This window comes from Podarcis erhardii (assembly GCF_964252035.2).
Source record: "Podarcis erhardii genome assembly, chromosome: 15".
In the NCBI taxonomy this organism is placed as follows: domain Eukaryota; kingdom Metazoa; phylum Chordata; class Lepidosauria; order Squamata; family Lacertidae; genus Podarcis; species Podarcis erhardii.
In genome coordinates, this window is record NC_138505.1 from 23557109 (window position 1) to 23577173 (window position 20065).

Sequence of the window (20065 nt, forward strand, 5' to 3'; positions counted from 1 at the left end):
CAGCAACTGGTACCCAAAACCATCACTGCCTCCAGCTGTGGAGGCAGAGCTTAGTCACTATGGCTACAGCCATTACTAGCCTTCTCCTCCATTCCCGTGTCCAATTCTCTTTTAAAGCCATCCAGGTTGGTGGCCATCACTGCCTCTTGTGGCAGTAAGTTCCATAGTTTAACTATGTGCTGCATGAATGGCTCTTACAAGACTGCACAGAGAGGTGCAATATGTTTTGGCAGTACAAAGAGACACATTCTGCATTGTCATGCATGTGCACACACAAATGTACACACAGGGTCTTGGAAAAGAGCAGCTACCACCTCCCTCGCCACACATAACCTGCCCATCAAATTGACAGGCATCCCCCCCCAAAGAAAAACAACAGGAAGGACTGTTGTCACCAGCATGCAAAAATTATGGTTAATAATGCACAGCAGGCTGAATTGTTTAATCTATACTTAAAAAAACAAACAGCAACCAAGAGCTCTTTATTTAGAAATTAGCAGTATGATTTATGCCTTTTATTATAAATGATGGTGAGCAATTCCCTCTTTGATTGTAACAATGGAACAATATTCACTCTGTCAGGAGCATTGCAAACAGAACCAAGACTCTCTCTTTTTTAAAAATAAACCCCCTCGGGCTTACATTTTTTAATAAATTCTGAGAATGTGCATATTATTTCAAACACCTTGGCGAATTGTACCAGCGGGGTTTTTGTCATGGCAACTTTTAGTTCAGCCTTCCCCATCCTGGGGCCCTCCGGATGTGTTGACTACGACTCCCATCATCCCATGCTACCTGTCCTTGACCCAGATCACAGGGGACCATAGTTCAGTGGCAGAGCATATACCTGCAGAAGATCCAAAGTTCAGGTAGGGCTGGGAATGTCCTCTGCCTAATACCCCGGAAAGCTCCTCACAGTCAGTGTAGACAGCCAGAGCTAGATGGACCAGGCTTCTGACTCAGTATAGTGATGGACCATAGCTCAGGGATACAGCTTCTGATCTGCATGCAGGAGACTCCAAGTTTAATCTCCAGTTAGGGCTGGGACATTATTACTTACTCCTTGCCATCATTACTTACTCCATGTATTCCATCTCACTCTGCCCAATGGAGGGACTCGCTTAGCAGACCGAGACTGTCAATTGCTGGATGCAAGTCCTCACCATGATTGGATTATTATTATTATTTAAAAAACCCTTATAGAAAGGTCAAAGTCAGATATGGAAGTAAATGTGTGCACTTAATGTGTCTGGTTCCCACCCCCCTAAAAAAAAAAACCAGCACTTGCAGTGGCGGAAAGAGCAGGATCAAGATTACAACACACACAAATGTTTGAAAACAACAACCCTAAACTCTTTCTCTTCCCTTCCCAAAAGTGCCCCTGAAGCACTAACACCTGTTAGCTCAAAGAGAGAAGCTTCTGTAGCTAGTTTCTGGCATCTGGATGCACAGATCCTTCCGGGTGCTCAGCACTTTCTGTTGGCTGTGTGCATAGGTTTCGGAAGAATGTGTGACAGTGAAAATCCTCAAATACATCTCACGGTTTTTCCCTGTTATCGGAAGTGGTCTCACAAATTACTAAAAGCCAGGTCTTAGAAAGGATGCTGGTAGATGCCAGCTGCCACCAGGTGGGGTCGCCTTTGCTATCTGAAACTGGCCAGAGAGGATTCTGGTGTGATTTTGCTATTGTACCAGCCCCAAATGGAAAGCTATTCCTGAACATTCAGACCGATAGCGTTTATTGGGTGGGAGAGTGCGGCGGGGGGTGGGGGGGTGTTTGCCAAGCAAAGTGAACATATATAGTGCAGTCCACACCTTATTCTGGGTTCCGTCCTTTTTTTGTCCTCAAAAGCTTACTTTTTTGATCCCAGGTCCCTGATAAAAAAAACAGGACAGGTTTTTGACATCCCAATTCTGCCAAATCACTTCCTTTCCTCCTCACCCCTAATACACAAGTGATTGACCATGGAAGAAGCTCTATAGTATTCTTCACCAACCAGGTGCTCTCCAGAAGTCCTGGACTACGATTCCCATTAGCCTCAGCCAGCACAGCTGAGGGGAATTGTAGTCCAAAAGATCTGGAAGGGGACAAGGTTGGCCCAACCTGCTTTGCAGGTAGCCAGCATGGAACCTTTTGGATGTCATTGGACTTCAACTCCCATCAGCCTCAGCGAGCATAGCTAGTTGTCAATACCACACCAGTATCTAGCTTATTTGGCAATAGCTCATCTGTTGATTTAAAAGCAGAGGGGATGGTTTTGTTCTTTCAGTTAAATATATGTTTGGGGGGGGGACCCATACTGGTCTTACAATATATTATCAAGACAAGGAAAGCCCTGCTAGATCAGGCCAGTGGCCCATCTAGTCCAATGTTCTGTTCTCACAAAGACCAACTGAATCCCCATGGGAAGCCCATAGTGGTTAGAGTGTCAGACTATGACTAGGGAGACCAGGGTTCAAATCCCCACTTGGCCTTGAAGCTCACTGGGTGACCTTGGACCAGTAACTGCCTCTCAGCCTAGCCTACCTCATGCGGTTGTTGTGGGGATTAAATGAGGAGGGGGGAACCATGTACGTCATCCTGAGCTCTCTGGAGAAAATGTTGGGATATATAGTGGTACCTCTGGTTGTGAATGGGATCCGTTCCGGAGGCCCGTTCGCAACATGAAAAGAGCGCAACCTGAAGCGCCATTTCTGCGCAGGTGTGCGGCGCGACTTGGCGCTTGTGCGCATGCGTGAAGCATGATTTAGTGCTTCTGCGCATGCACGAGGGGCGAAACCCAGAAGTAACCCTTTCCGGTACTTCCGGGTCGCCGTAGGACGTAACCTGAAAGAACATAACATGAAGCAAATGTAACATGAGGTATGACAGTAAATGAAATGAGTAAGATATAAATAATAATATACCTGAGTGAAAGAGAACATTCCACACTTCTGAGCCCCAGCAAACTGGCATTCAGAGGCATATACCCTCTAATACCGGAGGCAGAGCATAGTCATCTTAGCTAGTAGCCATTGACAGCTACTAGCTACAAATCTCCTCCACAAATCTGCCCAATCCTCTTTTAAACCCATCCAGGTTGGCAGCCACCATTGCCTCCTGTGGAAGGGAGTTCCATAGTTTAACTACACACTGCATGAAGAAGTTCTTTCTTTGGTCTGTCCTGAACCTTCCAACATTCAGCTTCGTAGGATTTCTACAAGTTCTAGCGTTATGAGAGAGGGAGGGAAAACCTTTCTCTCTCTCCACTTCCTCCTTCCTATGAGTGCTTTTTATAAACCTCTATAATGTTGCCTCTGATTCACCTTTTCAAAGTGGGCGGCTGGAGTGCTTCATTCACATAATCAGCCATTCAAGGACATTCACTAGCTTCCCCCTAAAAGCAGCCAATGCACAGTTGCCAACAAAAAAACTGAACATGTGAAAACTCCATAGAAAACCATGATACAGGTTGACACAATAGGAGGGTTTTCCATTGTTGGTATTATGTCTCAGGTGGCCTAGTCATGCGTATAAGCCATCCCCTTGATGGAAATGCACATGTGTGAACCAGACAGGCCCAAATGCACAGGAATTCAAGGCAGAGAACTCCCATTATGTCCATTGCTTGCTTAGGCCAGTCCCAAGAGCAGGGGAAATGTAGCTCAGCAAAGATGGCTGAGCTGTCTCACCTTATCCTTGACCAGAGCTTTGATTCACAATACAGTTACTAACAATTCCATCTCTTTCTGATGTCCAGGCTACAAGTGCTGTCCCAAAGATGCATGATTCATCTAGCCAGCATGATGTCTAAACCTCAAACTGATGAGTGGATTTACACTAAAGACATATACCGTATTTTTCGCTCTATAAGACGCACCAGACCACAAGGCGCACCTAGTTTTTGGAGGAGGAAAACAAGAAAAAAAATATTCTGAATCCCAGAAGCCAGAACAGCAAGAGGGATCGCTGCGCAGTGAAAGCAGCAATCCCTCTTGCTGTTCTGGCTTCTGGGATAGCTGCGCAGCCTGTATTCGCTCCATAAGACGCACACACATTTCCCCTTACTTTTTAGGATGGAAAAAGTGAGTCTTATAGAGCAAAAAATACGGTAAGTTTTCTGCGGCATATAATACTCTCTGCAAAGCAGGGAATGTTCAGAGGGCCATCTCTACCGGTAGGCAAGACAAGGCATCCTTGAACCACGGCAGCAGCCCCTGGCTGCTCCTCCTAAGACCCCCTGGCCAATTCCTCTCTGTTGGGGGGCATTGCATTAAGATTCAACAGGCAGTCCAGTCATCTTTGATACATGGAATCAGGATAGGAAGTTGTCTTCTCCATTAACATAGGCAGCAAAATGTATCTGGGGGGACCTGCCTGTTCAGATATCTGTACTACCTCAACATGCACTAAGTGGGACCACTCTTGCTGGCTGTGCCCCCAGTGCCAACATGCCCCGCTCTCACTGCATGCATAGAACCATAGAACTGTAGAGTTCTAAGGGGCCCAAAGAGTTATCTAGTCCAACTACCTGTGATGGATGGAACGCCCTTTCTGATGAACACCAAATGCTGAGGGGTTGTGACTGGCATGTGCTTCAGTCTTGATCCTACGGCCCCCCTCTCATGCACATGAGGGGTTTCTGCTGAACAGCTCTAGTGTTAGGCTGGATTAAATTTAACGTGACCTGGAGGTGCCCATAGGGATTGTTGGGTGGAAGGCAGGGAGCCCAACACTAGGGGGCGCCAGAGCCAATGGCATGCAGAGCCAGCTAATTCTAGTTTTGTTTCCATCCTCCTTCCGGCTGAGTTCTACAAGGGCAACACTGATGAGACTACAGAGGAGGAATCTGATGGTCAGGTCTCCCGTGCCCACCCCCGCCCCCACCCCGCCGTGGACTGGCTGTAAGTAAGAAGGCAGGCAGATGGGGACTGGCTGACGACAGACTGAGTTTGGTGGGGCAATGCCCCATACGATGCTAATGTACCAGCTTCCGGTGTACTTTTCTGAGCAGAACACATTTCCGAAAAACAGAAGCGGAAAAGGGCAACAGACTTGAGGAACAGGACCCGCTTGGCTTTTCTTTAAAGTTTAAGAATTGACTCATTGCGGCACAAAATACATTCATGGAAAGAAAGCATGGGAAGAGCGAAAGTCTCTTTGATCTAGCCATAGTATAACAAGAACCAACAGCTTGCAAGTTAAAAGTTGGACAAATTCAAATCAGAAATAAGGCACAATATATATATAGATAGATATCTCTCTCTTTTTCCCCTCCCTCCCTTCCTCTTTTTTTTTAAAAAAAACAACAACAACAGGGGAAATAGTTAACTGCTGAGGCAGGCTGCCCAGGAATAGCAGTGATATCTCCATCACTCAGACGTCTCCACCTCAAGACAAAACACTGTTGGAAAAGAGACCTCCCCTCTAGCCGGGTGACGTTATACTGGGCTTAGCGGAAGGGAAATTTGCAGCTGGAAAGATGGCGGAGTTCGTGATGTCAGTGGTGCTCTCTGGACACCTTTGTTTATATATACAGGATGTGACACCGTCGTGAGTGGATGGCTCAGGGCACAAAGGAGGTGGAGTCTCTTATGTCTCCTGGAACATTCTGGCCCAGCGCCCCCTTGAGGAGGAAGAAGGGATTTCCCCACGCCTGGTGTGGCCTGAGGTAGCTCGTTCGCATGCAGTGGGGAAGAGAACGGCTGCAGAGGCCACACCAAAGCGCGGTTCCTCCTCTGAGCAAGCCGACCTTTGGCCGGCGTCCTCCATCTGAACAACCCCCAGGTCCACGTAAAGCAGGCTCTAGTAAGCCCCTCCCTCCCAGGTTTTTTTGGGGAAGGGTAGGGGGCGGGGAGAAAAAAGTGCATAGATGCCCCCAAAGGGCCTGCTGGGAAGTGGGGGGGAGGTCGGATGAAAATACAAACAGCAAGTGATTCGTGTCCAGCCCTTGGAGTGTATAATGTTCATGCAGCGCCTGAATTTCAGATTGGAAAATCCTGACGCAAGTGTATTGCTTAACTGATTATTCAGTTTATCATAAATATATATATGTATATTATATATAATAAGAAGAATAATAATTTCATATATATATATATATATTTGTAGGAGTCTAATATCTGGTTATAAAAGCACACGGTATTGCATCACTCAGATTTTAGGAGGTGGGGTGGGGTCTCCATGCACGTCGACATGCTTTTAAAGTTGAGTTTAAAAGTTCCGTGGGGAGGGGGTGGTTCCAGGGATTCCCCAGCCGGACTGAGCTGGACCCACCCCAGGGGGAGACCATGCTATCTGCTGAGAGAAGACAGCAGCATCTCGGGTAAGGAGGGGAGCCCCCCTCCAAATACAGGAGGGAGGGGAGGTGGGTTTATGGGTGTGTGTGTGCAGGAGGCTTGCCGTGGAGGAATCACAATCCCCCCCTATCCCACCCCTGGCCCTCGTGGCTATAGGTATTTATAGATATGTATAGTTTGTTTTCTCCATTTGTTCTTCAAGGAAGTCCATCTCTCCAATTATCCGTCCGTCCGTCCATCCATCCATCCATCCATCCATCCTTCCAGCTGTGGCTACTTCATCCCACTTCTCAGCACCTGGTTGGCAGCAATCAACATGACACTGATGATGAACGCGATGGCAAAGGCGCAGATGAGGCTTTTGCGGACGCACGTCTGTCTGATCTGTTGGTTTGAGCAGGCTGAAGAAGAGGGAGGAAAGGTGAGGAGGGGAGGAACAAGGAGAGGAGGAGGAGGAGGAGGGTGGTTTGAACAGAGAATGAGAAAAGAGAGAGCATAGAGGTCAGTGGAATAACTTTGGGATGGCGGCAGAAAAAGGATACCTGCTCAGCTTAAAGATTCTCTAGCCCAGGGGTCGGCAAGGTTTACCTCGCCTGGGCCAGTTCACTCCAGCGGAGATCCCTCTGTAGGCCGGATTGCGCATGTGCACGCGATATCCAGTGCCTGCGCCTGCACAGATGCAATTTCTGGTGTCTGCTTTTGCGCAGACATGATTTCTGGCGCTGCGGAAGTGAGTACCTGCGCCGCTCTGTGCCAGTTTAGTGCAGCGCTCGGGGACTCCGCAAGCGGGCGGCTCGGTTTGGGGGTGGCTTGTGGGCCAGTTAAATGACCCCCGTGGGGTGCTTGTGGCCCATGGGCCTTAGGTTGCCTACCTCTGCTCTAGCCCTTGAAGGACAGAACCTTCATGAGCGTCAGTTCCTTTAAATATATATATATACAGTGGTACCTTGAGTTACAAACACCTTGGGTTACAAACACTCCAAGTTACAAACTTTGCTAACCTGGAATTGTTACCTCGAGTTGAGAACTTTGCCCTAGGATGAGAACGGAAATCGTGTGCCGGTGGCGCAGCAGCAGCAAGAGGCCCCATTAGCGAAAGCACGCCTCTAGTTAAGAACAGTTTCAGGTTAAGAACGGACCTCCGGAACGAATTAAGTTCATAACTTAGAGGTACCACTGTATGTATGTATGTATGTGTGTGTGTTTTTTTACAAAGTTTTATACATTTTATCTTTAACCATTTCAAACATGGAATAAAATTAGTTTTTCTGCATCTTTTACTGTTATCTAACTGTTACATATCCATAGTTACCATCATTAATTCCCCATTACAAATGTCATTACATCCCTGCCAATGATTTTAACTGTTTACAGTGGTCTTTTAAGTAAATTAATAATGTACTCCAATCTTTTTTTAAAAAAAATACTTGAGCTTCCTGGTTCTTCAGTTCCACTTCCACACCCTTACAGCGTATATTAACATCAGAGCTCTTTGGGGGAATAAAAGACACATGCCAGCAAATATTGCTAATCCCCTGGAAGCATGGATGCTGGGTTTCCAAATCATCAGAAAATGGTAGCCAATAATGCCACTCTGAACAATTATTTTGGGGTCTTCCCCGTGACTAGCAAAACCCAAACAGAATTGATGGGATATATATTTAAGAACACGTTGTGCAAAAAATAAAAAAAACCATGTAAATATATGCATAATTTTAGGTTTTTAATTTTAGGTTTTTAATAATTTTAATTTAGGTTTTTCATAATTTTAGGTTTTTAATTTTAGGTTGCTGCCTACAGTTTTTCTTGAAGCAGGGCTATGGCAGGCACCCATTGTCTGCACTTTCCAGAAACAATTTTGTTCCAACCAGGTTCTCCAGCAGGATAAATAGGTCTTTACCATGTGTTTGCTCTTGTTAGGGTTTCAGCCTTGTTTTAAATGTAAAGTGGTACTTCTGGTTACGAACTTAATTCATTCCGGAGGTCCGTTCTTAACCTGAGGTACCAGTTTAGCTAATGGGGCCTCCCGCTGCTGCCGCGCCACCGGCGCACGATTTCTGTTCTCATCCTGGGGCAAAGTTCTTAACCCGAGGTACTACTTCGGGGTTAGCAGAGTCTGTAACCTGAGGTGTTTGTAACCCGAGGTACCACTGTATTTGTTGCTTTGGGTGTTTTAAGCCATTTTTAAAAATATTATCTTATGGGCAAATTGTCTTTAGACAGCAGTTTAGAAGGTAATTGATAAACTAATTGTAATACTGATGATGAGGGTAACTTGGAGCAGTTGGAAAGGATTTAGAGCACCAAGTAAGAATGTTGGTTGATTCAGCTCAGTGTTAGCTAGGCCAGGGCTGGGGAACCTGTGGCCTGCATGCAGCCTCAGGTCTGATTTCTTGCAGCCTGTGTTCTCATTTCACATGGGGGGCTGATGTGTCATGTGCATGCCCTGTGGTTTGCATGTGTGACATGAGCATGCCCCGTGGCATGCGTGCATGGCCGCCTGGGAATTTTAAGGGGGCCTGGCCCCCTCCTTGATTTTTTTTTTGGGGGGGGGGGGCTTGCCCCCCCAATGGCAGACTTGGTAGTCAACCAGATATGGGAAGCCCACATGCGGGACCCGAGTGCAAGACCAACTCTCCTCTCCAGTCCTTTTCTGCAGCTGGTATTCAGAAGCATTAAGAATATAAGAAAAACCTACTGGATCAGGCCAATACAGTGGTACCTCGGGTTACATATGCTTCAGGTTACATACGCTTCAGGTTACAGACTCCGCTAACCCAGAAATAGTGCTTCAGGTTAGGAACTTTGCTTCAGGATGAGAACAGAAATTGTGCAGTGGTGGTGCGGCGGCAGCGGGAGGTCCCATTAGCTAAAGCGGTGCTTCAGGTTAAGAACAGTTTCAGGTTAAGAACAGACCTCCAGAACGAATTAAGTTCTTAACCCGAGATACCACTGTAGTTCATCTAGTCCCGTATCCTGTTCTTACAGATGCCCATGGGAAATCTTCAACCTGGAGTCCCTGTCCTCCCTGCAATATCTGGGGATCCGTTTCCAGTGATATATCCAACTTCTGAGACTTGCTCCTTCCTACACAGTGACTGCCAACCCCCCGCCGCTCTGGGCTGGTGTGATTTGGCATGCAAAGCCATTCTTTCTCCACTGGTCCCCTTGCAGCCACCATTGGCATTAGTATTCAAAGCAGCTCATAGCCTAAACAGAACAACCACTTCCCTAATTAAACAAAAGACGAGTGAGCAAGATCTAGCATAGGAACAGACAGGACTTGCTGATGTTGTGGCCTTGCCAGGGCCGGATCGACACAGGACATGTGGGGCATTTGTCCCAGTCCTCAGTCCTTTTGGGACGCTGAACAGCTAACCACCTGCTTTGCCCTTCCTTTTGGTTCCCAGGTGCTGCAGTTTCTTAAGGAGAGTTAGATACTACAGCCTTTGTAGAAGACAACCCAAAAGGATGGTTTCCCTCCCCTCTTTGAGGTTGGCTGCTAGCGGGTGAATCATGCCCCTGAATAGGTAAAGGTAAAAAGGTAAAGGAACCCTGGATGGTTAAGTCCAGTCAAAGGTGATTCTGGGGTTGTAGTGCTCATCTTGCTTTCAGGCTGAGGGACCAGGCATTTGTCCACAGACAGTTTTCCGGGTCATGTGGCCAGCATGACTAAACTGCTACTGGCGCATGGAGGACCATGGTGAGCGCCAGAGCTCACGGAAACACTGTTTACCTTCCCACCACAGCGGTACCTATTTATCTACTTGCACTGGTCTGCTTTTGAACTGCTAGGTTGGCAGGAGCTGGGACAGAGCAAGCACCCCATCGTGGGGATTCGAACCGCTGACCTTCTGATCAGCAAGCCCAAGAGGCTCAGTGGTTTAGACCACAGCGCCACCCACTGTCCCTTATGCCCCTGAATAGGTTGAGAGGAAAGGAAGGCCTGAGGGATGGATACCCCAATAGCTGGGAGAATGGGAATAGAGACCATAGCCAGTGGGTTAAAAGTGAAAAACATCAATGAAGGACCTTAGCTCAGTGGTAGAGCATCTGCTTTGCATGCAGAAGGTCTCAGGTTGAATTCATGACAACTGGTGGTTGCTGAGCTAATTTGCCCCACTCAGTTTAACATTGTGGGTCTCTAGGTGAGGATGCTTCCTGAACCACTGAGAACCTGCTGGAGGGTTGCTGTCTAGTTCGATTTATCCTGAGAAAAGTCTGGACTTTATGAACATTATGCATAAGCTCTGGTTCTTTTGGTGTAGCAGGACCAGGGAACATACCAGCCAGAGACCCTGTAGAACCGCTTCTTGCCCAGGTATATAGTACTGCAGGGGTAAAGAACCTGTGGCCCTCTGGAGATTGCTGGACTACAGCTCCCACCATCCCTGACTGTTGGCTAAGCTAGGTAGGGATGATGGGAATTGGAGTCCAACAACTTCTCTAGGGCCAAAGTTCTCCATCCCTCTGAGTCTTGGATCAGATCTAGGTGGATGGAGAGAGGTACTGAGGGACAACTATGTGGCTTCCCAGAGTACTTTTAAAGGTAAAGGAACCCCTGACCATTAGGTCCAGTTGTGGCAGACTCAAGTTGTGGCGCTCATCTCGCTTTATTGGCTGAGGGAGCCGGCGTACAGCTTCCGGGTCATGTGGCCAGCATGACTAAGCTGTTTTCGGCGAACCAGAGCAGCGCACAGAAACGCCTTTTACCTTCCCGCCGGAGCAGTACCTATTTATCTACTTGCACTTTGACATGCTTTTGAACTGCTAGGTTGGCAGGAGCAGGCACCGAGCAACGGGAGCTCACCCTGTCATGGGGATTCGAACTTCCGACCTTCTGATCGGCAAGTCCTAGGTTCTGTGGTTTAACCCACAGCGCCACCTGCGTCCCAGAGTACTTTTAGTTCAGTTTAAAGAACCCCTATCCTACCTACAGGGAGATGCCAGAGATGATTGGCTCCTTCCCCATCACCTGATACCTTGGCTGGAAGGCTTCTACCTAGATGCTCCTGCCTATGGGATTGAAGGGCAAGTAGTTCCCTTTTATGGCCAGCTCGTAGAAGTGTACGTATGGAGCTGATGTCCAGCTCCCATGGCTCCCATGATTTCCGTGGCTCCCAAACTGAAATCCCATGGCACCCAGTGATCCAAGTGCTGGCAAAGATTTGCTTACTCTCCACATCAACTGGACACTCCTCTGCATTCCCCATGTGGCTTTCCTCCTCCGTCATGATGATGTTCTCAATGTCCTTCATGGAGAGGTGCTCGCAGAAAGTGTCGTACAGCAGCCGCTTCAGCTCGTCAACCGTCAGCTTCTGCATGTCGCACTGCAGAGGTAGGAACAGTCGTCACAGGATGGTCACAGCTCCTGAATCCATTGCATGGAGCTTTGGTTGAGCCAGGGAGCACACACACACACACACATACACCAGGGTTAGCCAATGTGGTGACTTCCAGATGTTGTTGGACTACAATTCCCATCAGCCCTTGCCAGCATGACCAATGATTGGATATGATGGGAAATTGGGTTGTATCCAAGGAATGACTTCCAGTTCCATTTCAAACCACATGGGCAAAGGATGGAAAATATGCTACCTGATGGCATTGTGATGTCAGGTGACTGACAGGTAGGTGGCTCTATCCACCTCTCAAAGCAGCTCTGGGCAGGGGAGGTTGGGGGACCATTTTATCAGCTTCATCAACTATAGCTATTCCTGGGCAGGGATAGCCTGACCACTGTAGTCCATACATTGGTAACATCAAGGCTGGATTGCTGTAATGCACTCTGTGCGGGTCTGCAGAATGCAGTGGCCAGACGGCTGACAGGAGCTTCTGGTCGAGGACATGAGACACTATTGCTAAAACAGCTGCACTGTCTGCCCATCTACTACCAAGCCAGATTCAAGGTTAATTTACAAAGCCCTGAACAACTTAGCTCTAGGGTACCACAGGGACTGCCTGAACCTTTATGCCCCAGATCAGTATCTGAGATCATCTGCAGGAGCATCGTTGGCCATTCCCTGACTTGCTGAGACTTGTTTGACAGCAACAAGAAACTGAACCTTTAATTACAGATAGGTAGCCGTGTTGGTCTGCCATAGTCAAAACAAAACAAATTCCTTCCAGTAGCACCTTAAAGACCAACTAAGTCAGTTCTTGGTATGAGCTTTCGTGTGCATGCACACTTCTTCAGATACACTGAAACAGAAGTTTCCAGACCCTTCTATATAGTGAGAAGGTGGGGAGGGGTATTACTCAGAAGGGTGGTGGGAATCGTTAAGAGTCGTCAACGGGCTCATCACAGCTATCTGCCGATCACCCATTCCCACCACCCTTCTGAGTAATACCCCTCCCCACCTTCTCACTATATAGAAGGGTCTGGAAACTTCTGTTTCAGTGTATCTGAAGAAGTGTGCATGCACACGAAAGCTCATACCAAGTCAGCTCATACCAAGAACTGACTTAGTTGGTCAGCTCATACCAAGTCAGCTCATACCAAGAACTGACTTAGTTGGTCTTTAAGGTGCTACTGGAAGGAATTTGTTTTGTTTTGAACCTTTAATGTTACTGGGCCAGTCTTGTGGAACTCATTGCCAATAGATATTCAGCAGGCACATTCTATGCTGAAAACCTTACTACTGTGCCAGGCCTATGTAGGCAATTAAGAGTACATCTTTCCAAAATGGTTAATTGATGTCTGTTTTAACCTTTGTTATGGTTTTTATTCTATGGTTTTATTGCTGGAAACCGCTTTGTTATAGATTTTTCTGACACAGCGGCATGTAAATATTTTTAAATAAATAAATACATATCCATCCCACTGGCTGGAAATGGTTTTCCGTCCCTGGCCAAGAGGAATGTGGTTCATGTGAAGAAACTACTGGGCCATGGTTAGGGCTTTGCATGAACAGGCTCAATGCTATGAATCTTAAGATAAAAGAGAGAAGCTCCTTAGTCAATGACTGGTGTTTGTAATTCTAGACCCACGGATCTTTTAAAAGGAAGGTGGCAAGGACATCACAGACTGGCTGTGTGGCATATTTGCACAAATGGGGCTACTTGAAAACGGTGGAGGGAATAGAGTGTTTTGATATATTGATTTGCTAAAAGTGATCCTATGGACGTTGTTTTAAAGACAGGGTGCCAAACCCAGCAGCAGCCTCCTTCAACTTGGTTTTGGACTACAAAACCAGAGGGTTTGGACTACAGTTCCCATCAGCCCCAAACCAGCACTGCTGTATGATGGTACGGTAGATAAGAACATGGTTGGGGCTGATGTGAGTTGTAGTCTGAAACATCTAAAGGGCACCAGGTTGGGAAGGCTGTTCTAGGATTTCATATAGGCTTGGGACAGGGAGGTTGTGGCCTTCCAGATGTTGTTGGACTACAGCTCCCATCAGGCTCAGCCAGCATGGCCAATGGTCAGGCATGATGGGAGCTGTAGTCCATCAACATCTGGTGGACCACAGGTCCACCATCCCTGATAGGCTAATGTCCTTCCACAGGGCACAATGCAGGTCAGTAGTTTCAGCACCATGGAGAGCTCTAAGTGAGCTGCTTGCTACAATGATGACTGAGACCTGTTTGACTTCACCATCACTTCTCCCAGATTCCATCCCTACCTCAAGAGTGGAAGGCCATGCAGGCTGGGGCTGATGTGAGTTGTAGTCCAAAACACATGGATGGCACCAGGCTGAGGGGAGGCTGCCATAAAATGTAGAAACACCCTGAGGAATCCCCATTCCCTTCCTCTGTGAGATGGAAATTGAGCTGGGAAGCATGAAGGAGCATGACATAATTAAGGAAAATGGTGATGCCTACCTCCTGGTGTGAACCAGCAGTTCCAGTCACCATGAAAAACGGGAAAATACGCATCTTCAGTACATATATCTGCAGTAAAATCAAGAAAGAGGGCCAAACCATCAGGTTTCAGGGGCAGGGGGCAGGAATCGGTGTTTCCTTACCTTCCAAAATACAGTGTCAAAATCAGTGCCGTGGAATTTTTCCGGGATGCCGGATGTGGAAAGTTTGGGGCCAAGCAACGTCACAAACTCCTCAAAGTCCACTTGTCCATCGCCTGGAAATGACAGACACCAGCACAGGTGAAAACGAGGCAGCACCAGGTCCCCATGGCAGGTTAAAACCATATAAAAACACAATACTAAAATAACTAAAAACAATTCACAGGCAGGCAGCTTCTTTGTGGAAGGCAAGAATTGTTCTTAGCAATGCTTCATAGAAAACAACCAAATGGGCATACTAGTGTTAGAAGTACAGTGGTACCTTGGGTTACATACGCTTCAGGTTACATACACTTCAGGTTACAGACTCCGCGAACCCAGAAATAGTACCTCGGGTTAAGAACTTTGCTTCAGGATGAGAACAGAAATCGTGCTCCGGCGGCGCAGCAGCAGCAGCAGGCCGCATTAGCTAAAGTGGTCTTCAGGTTAAGAACAGTTTCAGGTTAAGTACGGACCTCCGGAACGAATTAAGTACTTAACCCGAGGTACCACTGTATGTGTTTTTACTAGGGGTTACCTCCCCTGCTTGCATTGCTTGCCAACCACCTGCGTGATGACAGTCTTACATTTATATTTATACGGTAAGTTATTTCTTGCTTTTGTTTGTCTCTAAATAGTTTGAGAAGGGATATGTTTGCTTTTTAGCTTTGCTTTCACACAGAATGTTTTCTGAGGTCCAAATGATACGTTGTGTAAGTCAGATAGCTTCTCCTGTAAGGTTGCTTTAATTATTTATTTAATTAAACAAACAAACAAACAAACAAACAAACAAACAAACAAACAAACAAACTGTTAATGCGATTCAAAGACATAAACACAGGGTCCATTTTTATGGGTCAGGGAAAGCCTGGACTTGCTCTAAAGCCTTGATGGTTTTGATTGCCCTTTTCCTGAACCCCCCCCCCAGCTCTGCAGTATCCTTTTTGACCTATCTTCCAGGTGTGGTCACAGGATAGATTTGTACAACTGCATTATGACTCTGGCAGTTAATAATAATAATAATAATAATAATAATAATAATAATAATAATAATAATTTTACATCCCTTTCCTAATGACCCCTAGCATGGAATTCACCTTTCCCCTCCGCAGCTGATAGGCACGCTGGGCCAACATTTTCATCAAGCTATTTGCCACGACCCCTATATATCTCATCCTTGGTCAGTCAACCACCAATTCACTTCCCATTAGTGCATGTGTTAGGAGATATATATATATATGCTAGCTAGATGCTTTGCCACCGTCTGTATCACTTCACACACTGCCTTTCACTGCCTTTGATCTTGCATCCCAGCTGCCTTGACAAACAGCCATTCCTTCTGATTGGACCGCCCCCCCCCATTCCCTGCTGCCCCCGAAGAAACAGGCACAAAGGTTAAAAACCCCATTAGGTAACCAGCTCACAGATTAAAATCCAGCAAGGAAGTCAATAACCTAGGAAATAGAGTTGGGCTGAAAACACCATCCCTCTGGGGATCTTCTATCTACCCTGGTGATCTGGTGAGTAGATCAGATGAGCTGGCATGGCCTCTGGATAATTATTGGGGAATGCCAGAGTTAATTATCTCCATTACACGGACAGCTCTGTTAATCTGTCACTGCAACAAAGGCAGCCCAGAGGCAGCAGCAGAAAATGAAGGTATATTATTCTCCAGCTGATCAGTGCAGGAACACTGGAAGCTGCCTTATACTGAGTCAGAGTATTGGTCTGTCCAGCTCAGTATTGTCTACACTGACTGGCAGCTGCTTTCCAGGGTTCAGGATGGAGTCTTTCCCAGAACTTCCTGGAGATGTCACAGATTGAAACTAGGACCTTCTGCATGAAAAGCAGATGTTCTACCACTGAAATAGCACCCTTGCCCTAGGACCCATCTCATCTTTAGTGGAGAACAGCCATACTTAGAGATGCCAAGGATTGAACCTAGGAATTTTGGCATGCAAAGGAGATGCTACGTCCCTTCACTGTATTGAGTTAGACTATTGGTTCATCGATTGGTTGGTTCATTGTCTACATTGACTGGCAGTGTTTCAAGTGTGGAGTATCTGTTAGAATTCCTGCTCCATTATTGCAGTCATGGGATTTTTGTCTATCACATGACGTTGTATGTTTTGACTCCACAGAGTGGAAAGTGATGGAGACAGGATGTTTGTGTTGCTGTGTTCCATGAAGTGGGACTATTATCCTTTGTTCTTTTTCTCTTTGCTGTCTGATGCTAGAGTGAGAGGGAGCCAGGTTGCAGTGCTCCATGTGTGTTTATATGTAAGTAAGGTAGTTTAGCCAAAATGCCGAGTTGCTGAGGTCTGTTACACAAGCTGTGAAGACTCTGCGGATCCCAAAGTGTGCCGATGTCTGTTGGCATCGATCGCGGTGATGTTTGGGCAGAAGAAAGCTTTTGAAGCTCCCGAACGATTGACCAGGAGGGAGGGAACATGCCAGTCGGGCATGTGTCTCTGGCAGGGTCCTACTCGAGAGTAGGACAAGCTCCTGACAGTATCCTCTTCTCCCCCGGTAGCCTCATAGGCAAGAAGAACAAACTGTTCGTATTTTACGGCTTTTGATTCAGTCATCTGGTTGCAAGACAAAGGATCTACATCTCCATGCATAGGAGACGTTGGCTACTCTGAGTCCCTCCTCTTCTGTCTCCCACAACATCCTGGAAACCTACGGGAAGTCACAGGAGTCACATCCCTCTGCATTCTCTGTTCTTGAACATGGAGGGACCAGTGAGCCCTTGGACTAGGAGGGTTTCCCATACTCTCCAGGGAGATCTCTGCTGTCTGCTCTCTAACTTCTCCCTCCTCCTCCACTATCTCGTAACTAGACATTTCCTCATTCTGCTGTGCATCATCCATGCCTCCCTCTCCTCCTGAAACTGCTGGAGACATGGGGGTCGAAATTTCCCACTCCTCCTCCTCCTCTTCTGAGAGGAGCCGATCAGACCGAGGGCTCAATTTCTATTCTTCCTGTTCAGTCCAGTCCCTGACAGAGTGGTTCTCCAGGGTTTCAGGCAGGAGGAGTCTTTCACAGTCCTACCTGGAGATGTCATGGATAGTTTGTTTGTTTAATATGTATTCTGCCCTATGCTCACCAGTCTTGGGGCAGCTGACAACATAAAATCACAAAATAAAAACACAAAACACAAAATAAAAACAAGAACAACCCTATAACCCCTGCCCTCAACACATTTTAAAAGGGCATTGGACGTCAATCAGCCAAAGGCCTGGTTAAAGAGGAATGTTTTTGCCTGGCACCAAAAGGTGTGTACAAATGGTACCTCTGGTTGCGAACAGGATCCGTTTTGGAGGCCCATTTACCATGAAAAGAATGCAAGCCGCTGTGGCGTGTCTGTGCACACGCGGGTTGCGATTTGCTGCTTCTGTGCATGTGCGTGACATCATTTTGTGTTTCTGCGCAAGCGAGAGGGGCGAAACCCGGAAGTAACCCTTTCCGGTACTTCCAGGTCACCACGGGACGTATCCTGAAAGAACGTAGCATGAAGCGGACATAACATAAGGTATGACTGTATTGAAGGATTGAACCTGTGAGACCTTCTGCATATGCAAAGCAGATACTCTGCTGCTGAGCAACGGCCTTCCAACTAAAGCTGTTTTCAGGCTGTGAACTTAGGCAATTCAGACATTGGGGGTGATTTTTGAAACTCCTTTAGACCACGTCAGCTTACTTGTTCACTTAGTCCACCACTGCCTATTCCCACTGGCAGTGGCTTTCTGAGGTCTCAGACTATTTCCCCCAAACATATTTGAAAATAATGTCCCTATTCAAGCTGAAGTGCTTTTTGCCAGTGCAGAGCCAAGGTGGGCTTGGTTATCCAGAAACTATGGATTACCTGTAGTCACCACTGGGCTGCTCAGAAAGATACTTGTCATTCCCCAGCTGCTGGGCCAAACTGGCAGCCAGTGTGTGTGTGAGAGAGAACCAATTTCCTGGGCAAGCCCCCTTGGCACACAGGAGTTGCCAGCCAAGGCATCACTACTGAGCTGGATAATACCCCTGTGCAGACACCTGCTCCTCAAATCCACTTTGCCACCATGGCTTTCCTTTGCATGCACCTATAATTGACTGCTACTAAAAGTTGGAGATAGAAAGCTGTATTATGCTGAGTTAGACCTTGGTCCATGTGGCTCAATATCATCCACACTGACTGGAAGCATCCTTCCAAGATTTCAGGCACTGCTCTCTCCCAGCTTCACCTGGAAATGCCAGGAATTGAATCCAGAACCTTTGGCATGCAAGGCAGATGCTCTACTGACTGAGCTAAAGTTAGTAATATAGGAAGCTGCCTTACATTGAGTTGGACCACTGGTCCATGTGCTCCAGTATCATCTGTGCTGACTGACAGCAGTTTCCTTGCCCTACCCTGAGATGTTAGGGATCGAATGGGAGACCACTTGCACGCAATGCATGTGCTGTGCCAAAGGAAGCTAACTTATACTGAGTCAGATCACTTGTCTATCCAGCTCAGAATTATCTACACTGACCACCAGTGGCTCCCCAGGTTGTCAGCCAAAAGACTTTCCCAGCACTACCTTGAACTGCTGGGGATTGAACCTGGGACCTTCTGCATGTAAACTAGATGTTCTACCACAGAGCTACAATTAGGAATGCAGCAAGCTGCCTTAAACTGAGTCACACCATTAGTCCATCTAGGTCAGTATTGTCTACACTGACTAGTGGCAACTCTCCAGGGTTTCAGACTGAGGATATGCCTGGCCCTACCTGAAGATGCCAGGGATTGAACCTGAGATCTTGTGCATGTAAAAAAGAAACTCTACCATTCAGCTATGGCCTTTCCCCTAATTAAGCAGTCTTCCCCAAGCTGGAGCGCTCTAGTTATTTTGCACTACAACTCCCAGCAGCTTCAGGTGGTGCAAGAGGGAAAATTGTGCCTCTTTTGCAGCCTTCTAAAACAGTAGCTAATGGGGGCCATCACATAAGGTAGACAAGCAAAAGAAGGGATAGAATTCAGCTACTCCATGGGTGCCCCTTGCCCCTATGAATGGGCCCTTCCTGAATCTGTGGGCCAGGGACCCGAGTCCAGTTGTCTTACTCTCTGGAGCCAGCCAAGTAGGGTCAGTTTTGCCACCTTTAATATCAATCCCTTCCATGGAAAGCAGCCCAGAGATAAGAGCAATTCTGAGCGCTGGCAAATTCGCAGCTTGAATTTTATGGAGCTGTCAACCTTTTTTTACAACTCTGGGATGAGACTCTTTTCTGAAAGACAAATATTCCCTTTAGCTGGGGGACATCAAATCTGTAATAGCTCTGGCAATGGTCACATTAGAGGCACATCAGCCGGGGACGCTCATGAAGTTCAGTGCGGGAGGGAAGGCAGCCTGGCTGAGCAAGCTAGGAACAGAAGGGGGAAAGGTGTGAGGTGAAGGTGGGATAAGAAGGATCAAGACTGAGCACCCTCCCCGAAACATGTCGCCTCTCTGTTCCCCACATCCATGCCTAATAGCACCAGGGAGAAGGCACAGGGATTTGACAAATGAGCACAAGGCTGGCCAGTAGTTTCAGCACCACGGAGAGCTCTAAGTGAGCTACTTGCTCCTAGAGTGCCTGGGACTTGACTGAAGCCTTTTATGCCTTCAGGGACAGATCACTCCTCCCAAATGCCATTTCTTCCTCCAGGAGTGGGAGTCTTTGCTGGCTGGTCCACAACATCTGGAGGACACCAGACTGGGGGAAGGCTAGTCAGGGAGGAGAGCACACAGAAGAAACGGAGTTTGATTCAAAAGAGA

The 20065-nt window shown here is 47.1% G+C and overlaps 1 protein-coding gene and 1 long non-coding RNA gene across 3 annotated transcripts in view; one reads left to right on the forward strand and one right to left on the reverse strand.

Annotated features, from left to right (window-relative positions):
• On the forward strand, positions 1–5835 carry LOC309330495. Its single transcript, XR_014151444.1, has 2 exons — positions 1–3835; positions 4097–5835. It is a non-coding gene; the product is annotated as an uncharacterized lncRNA (long non-coding RNA).
• Positions 5836–6481: 646 nt separating this feature from the next.
• The window catches only part of CABP7 (calcium binding protein 7), a 61700-nt gene continuing 48116 nt past the window's right edge, over positions 6482–20065 (reverse strand). The window contains exons 3-6 of one of the 2 annotated variants that reach the window (XM_081842118.1): positions 14247–14359; positions 14104–14172; positions 11456–11609; positions 6482–6680 (exon numbers count right to left, since the gene is read on the reverse strand). In XM_081842118.1, coding sequence (XP_081698244.1) covers positions 6553–6680; positions 11456–11609; positions 14104–14172; positions 14247–14359 — 464 coding nt within the window. In that variant the 3' untranslated portion in view covers positions 6482–6552. The remainder of the gene's footprint in view (positions 6681–11455; positions 11610–14103; positions 14173–14246; positions 14360–20065) is intronic. The other variant, XM_081842119.1, reaches the window with a different exon arrangement.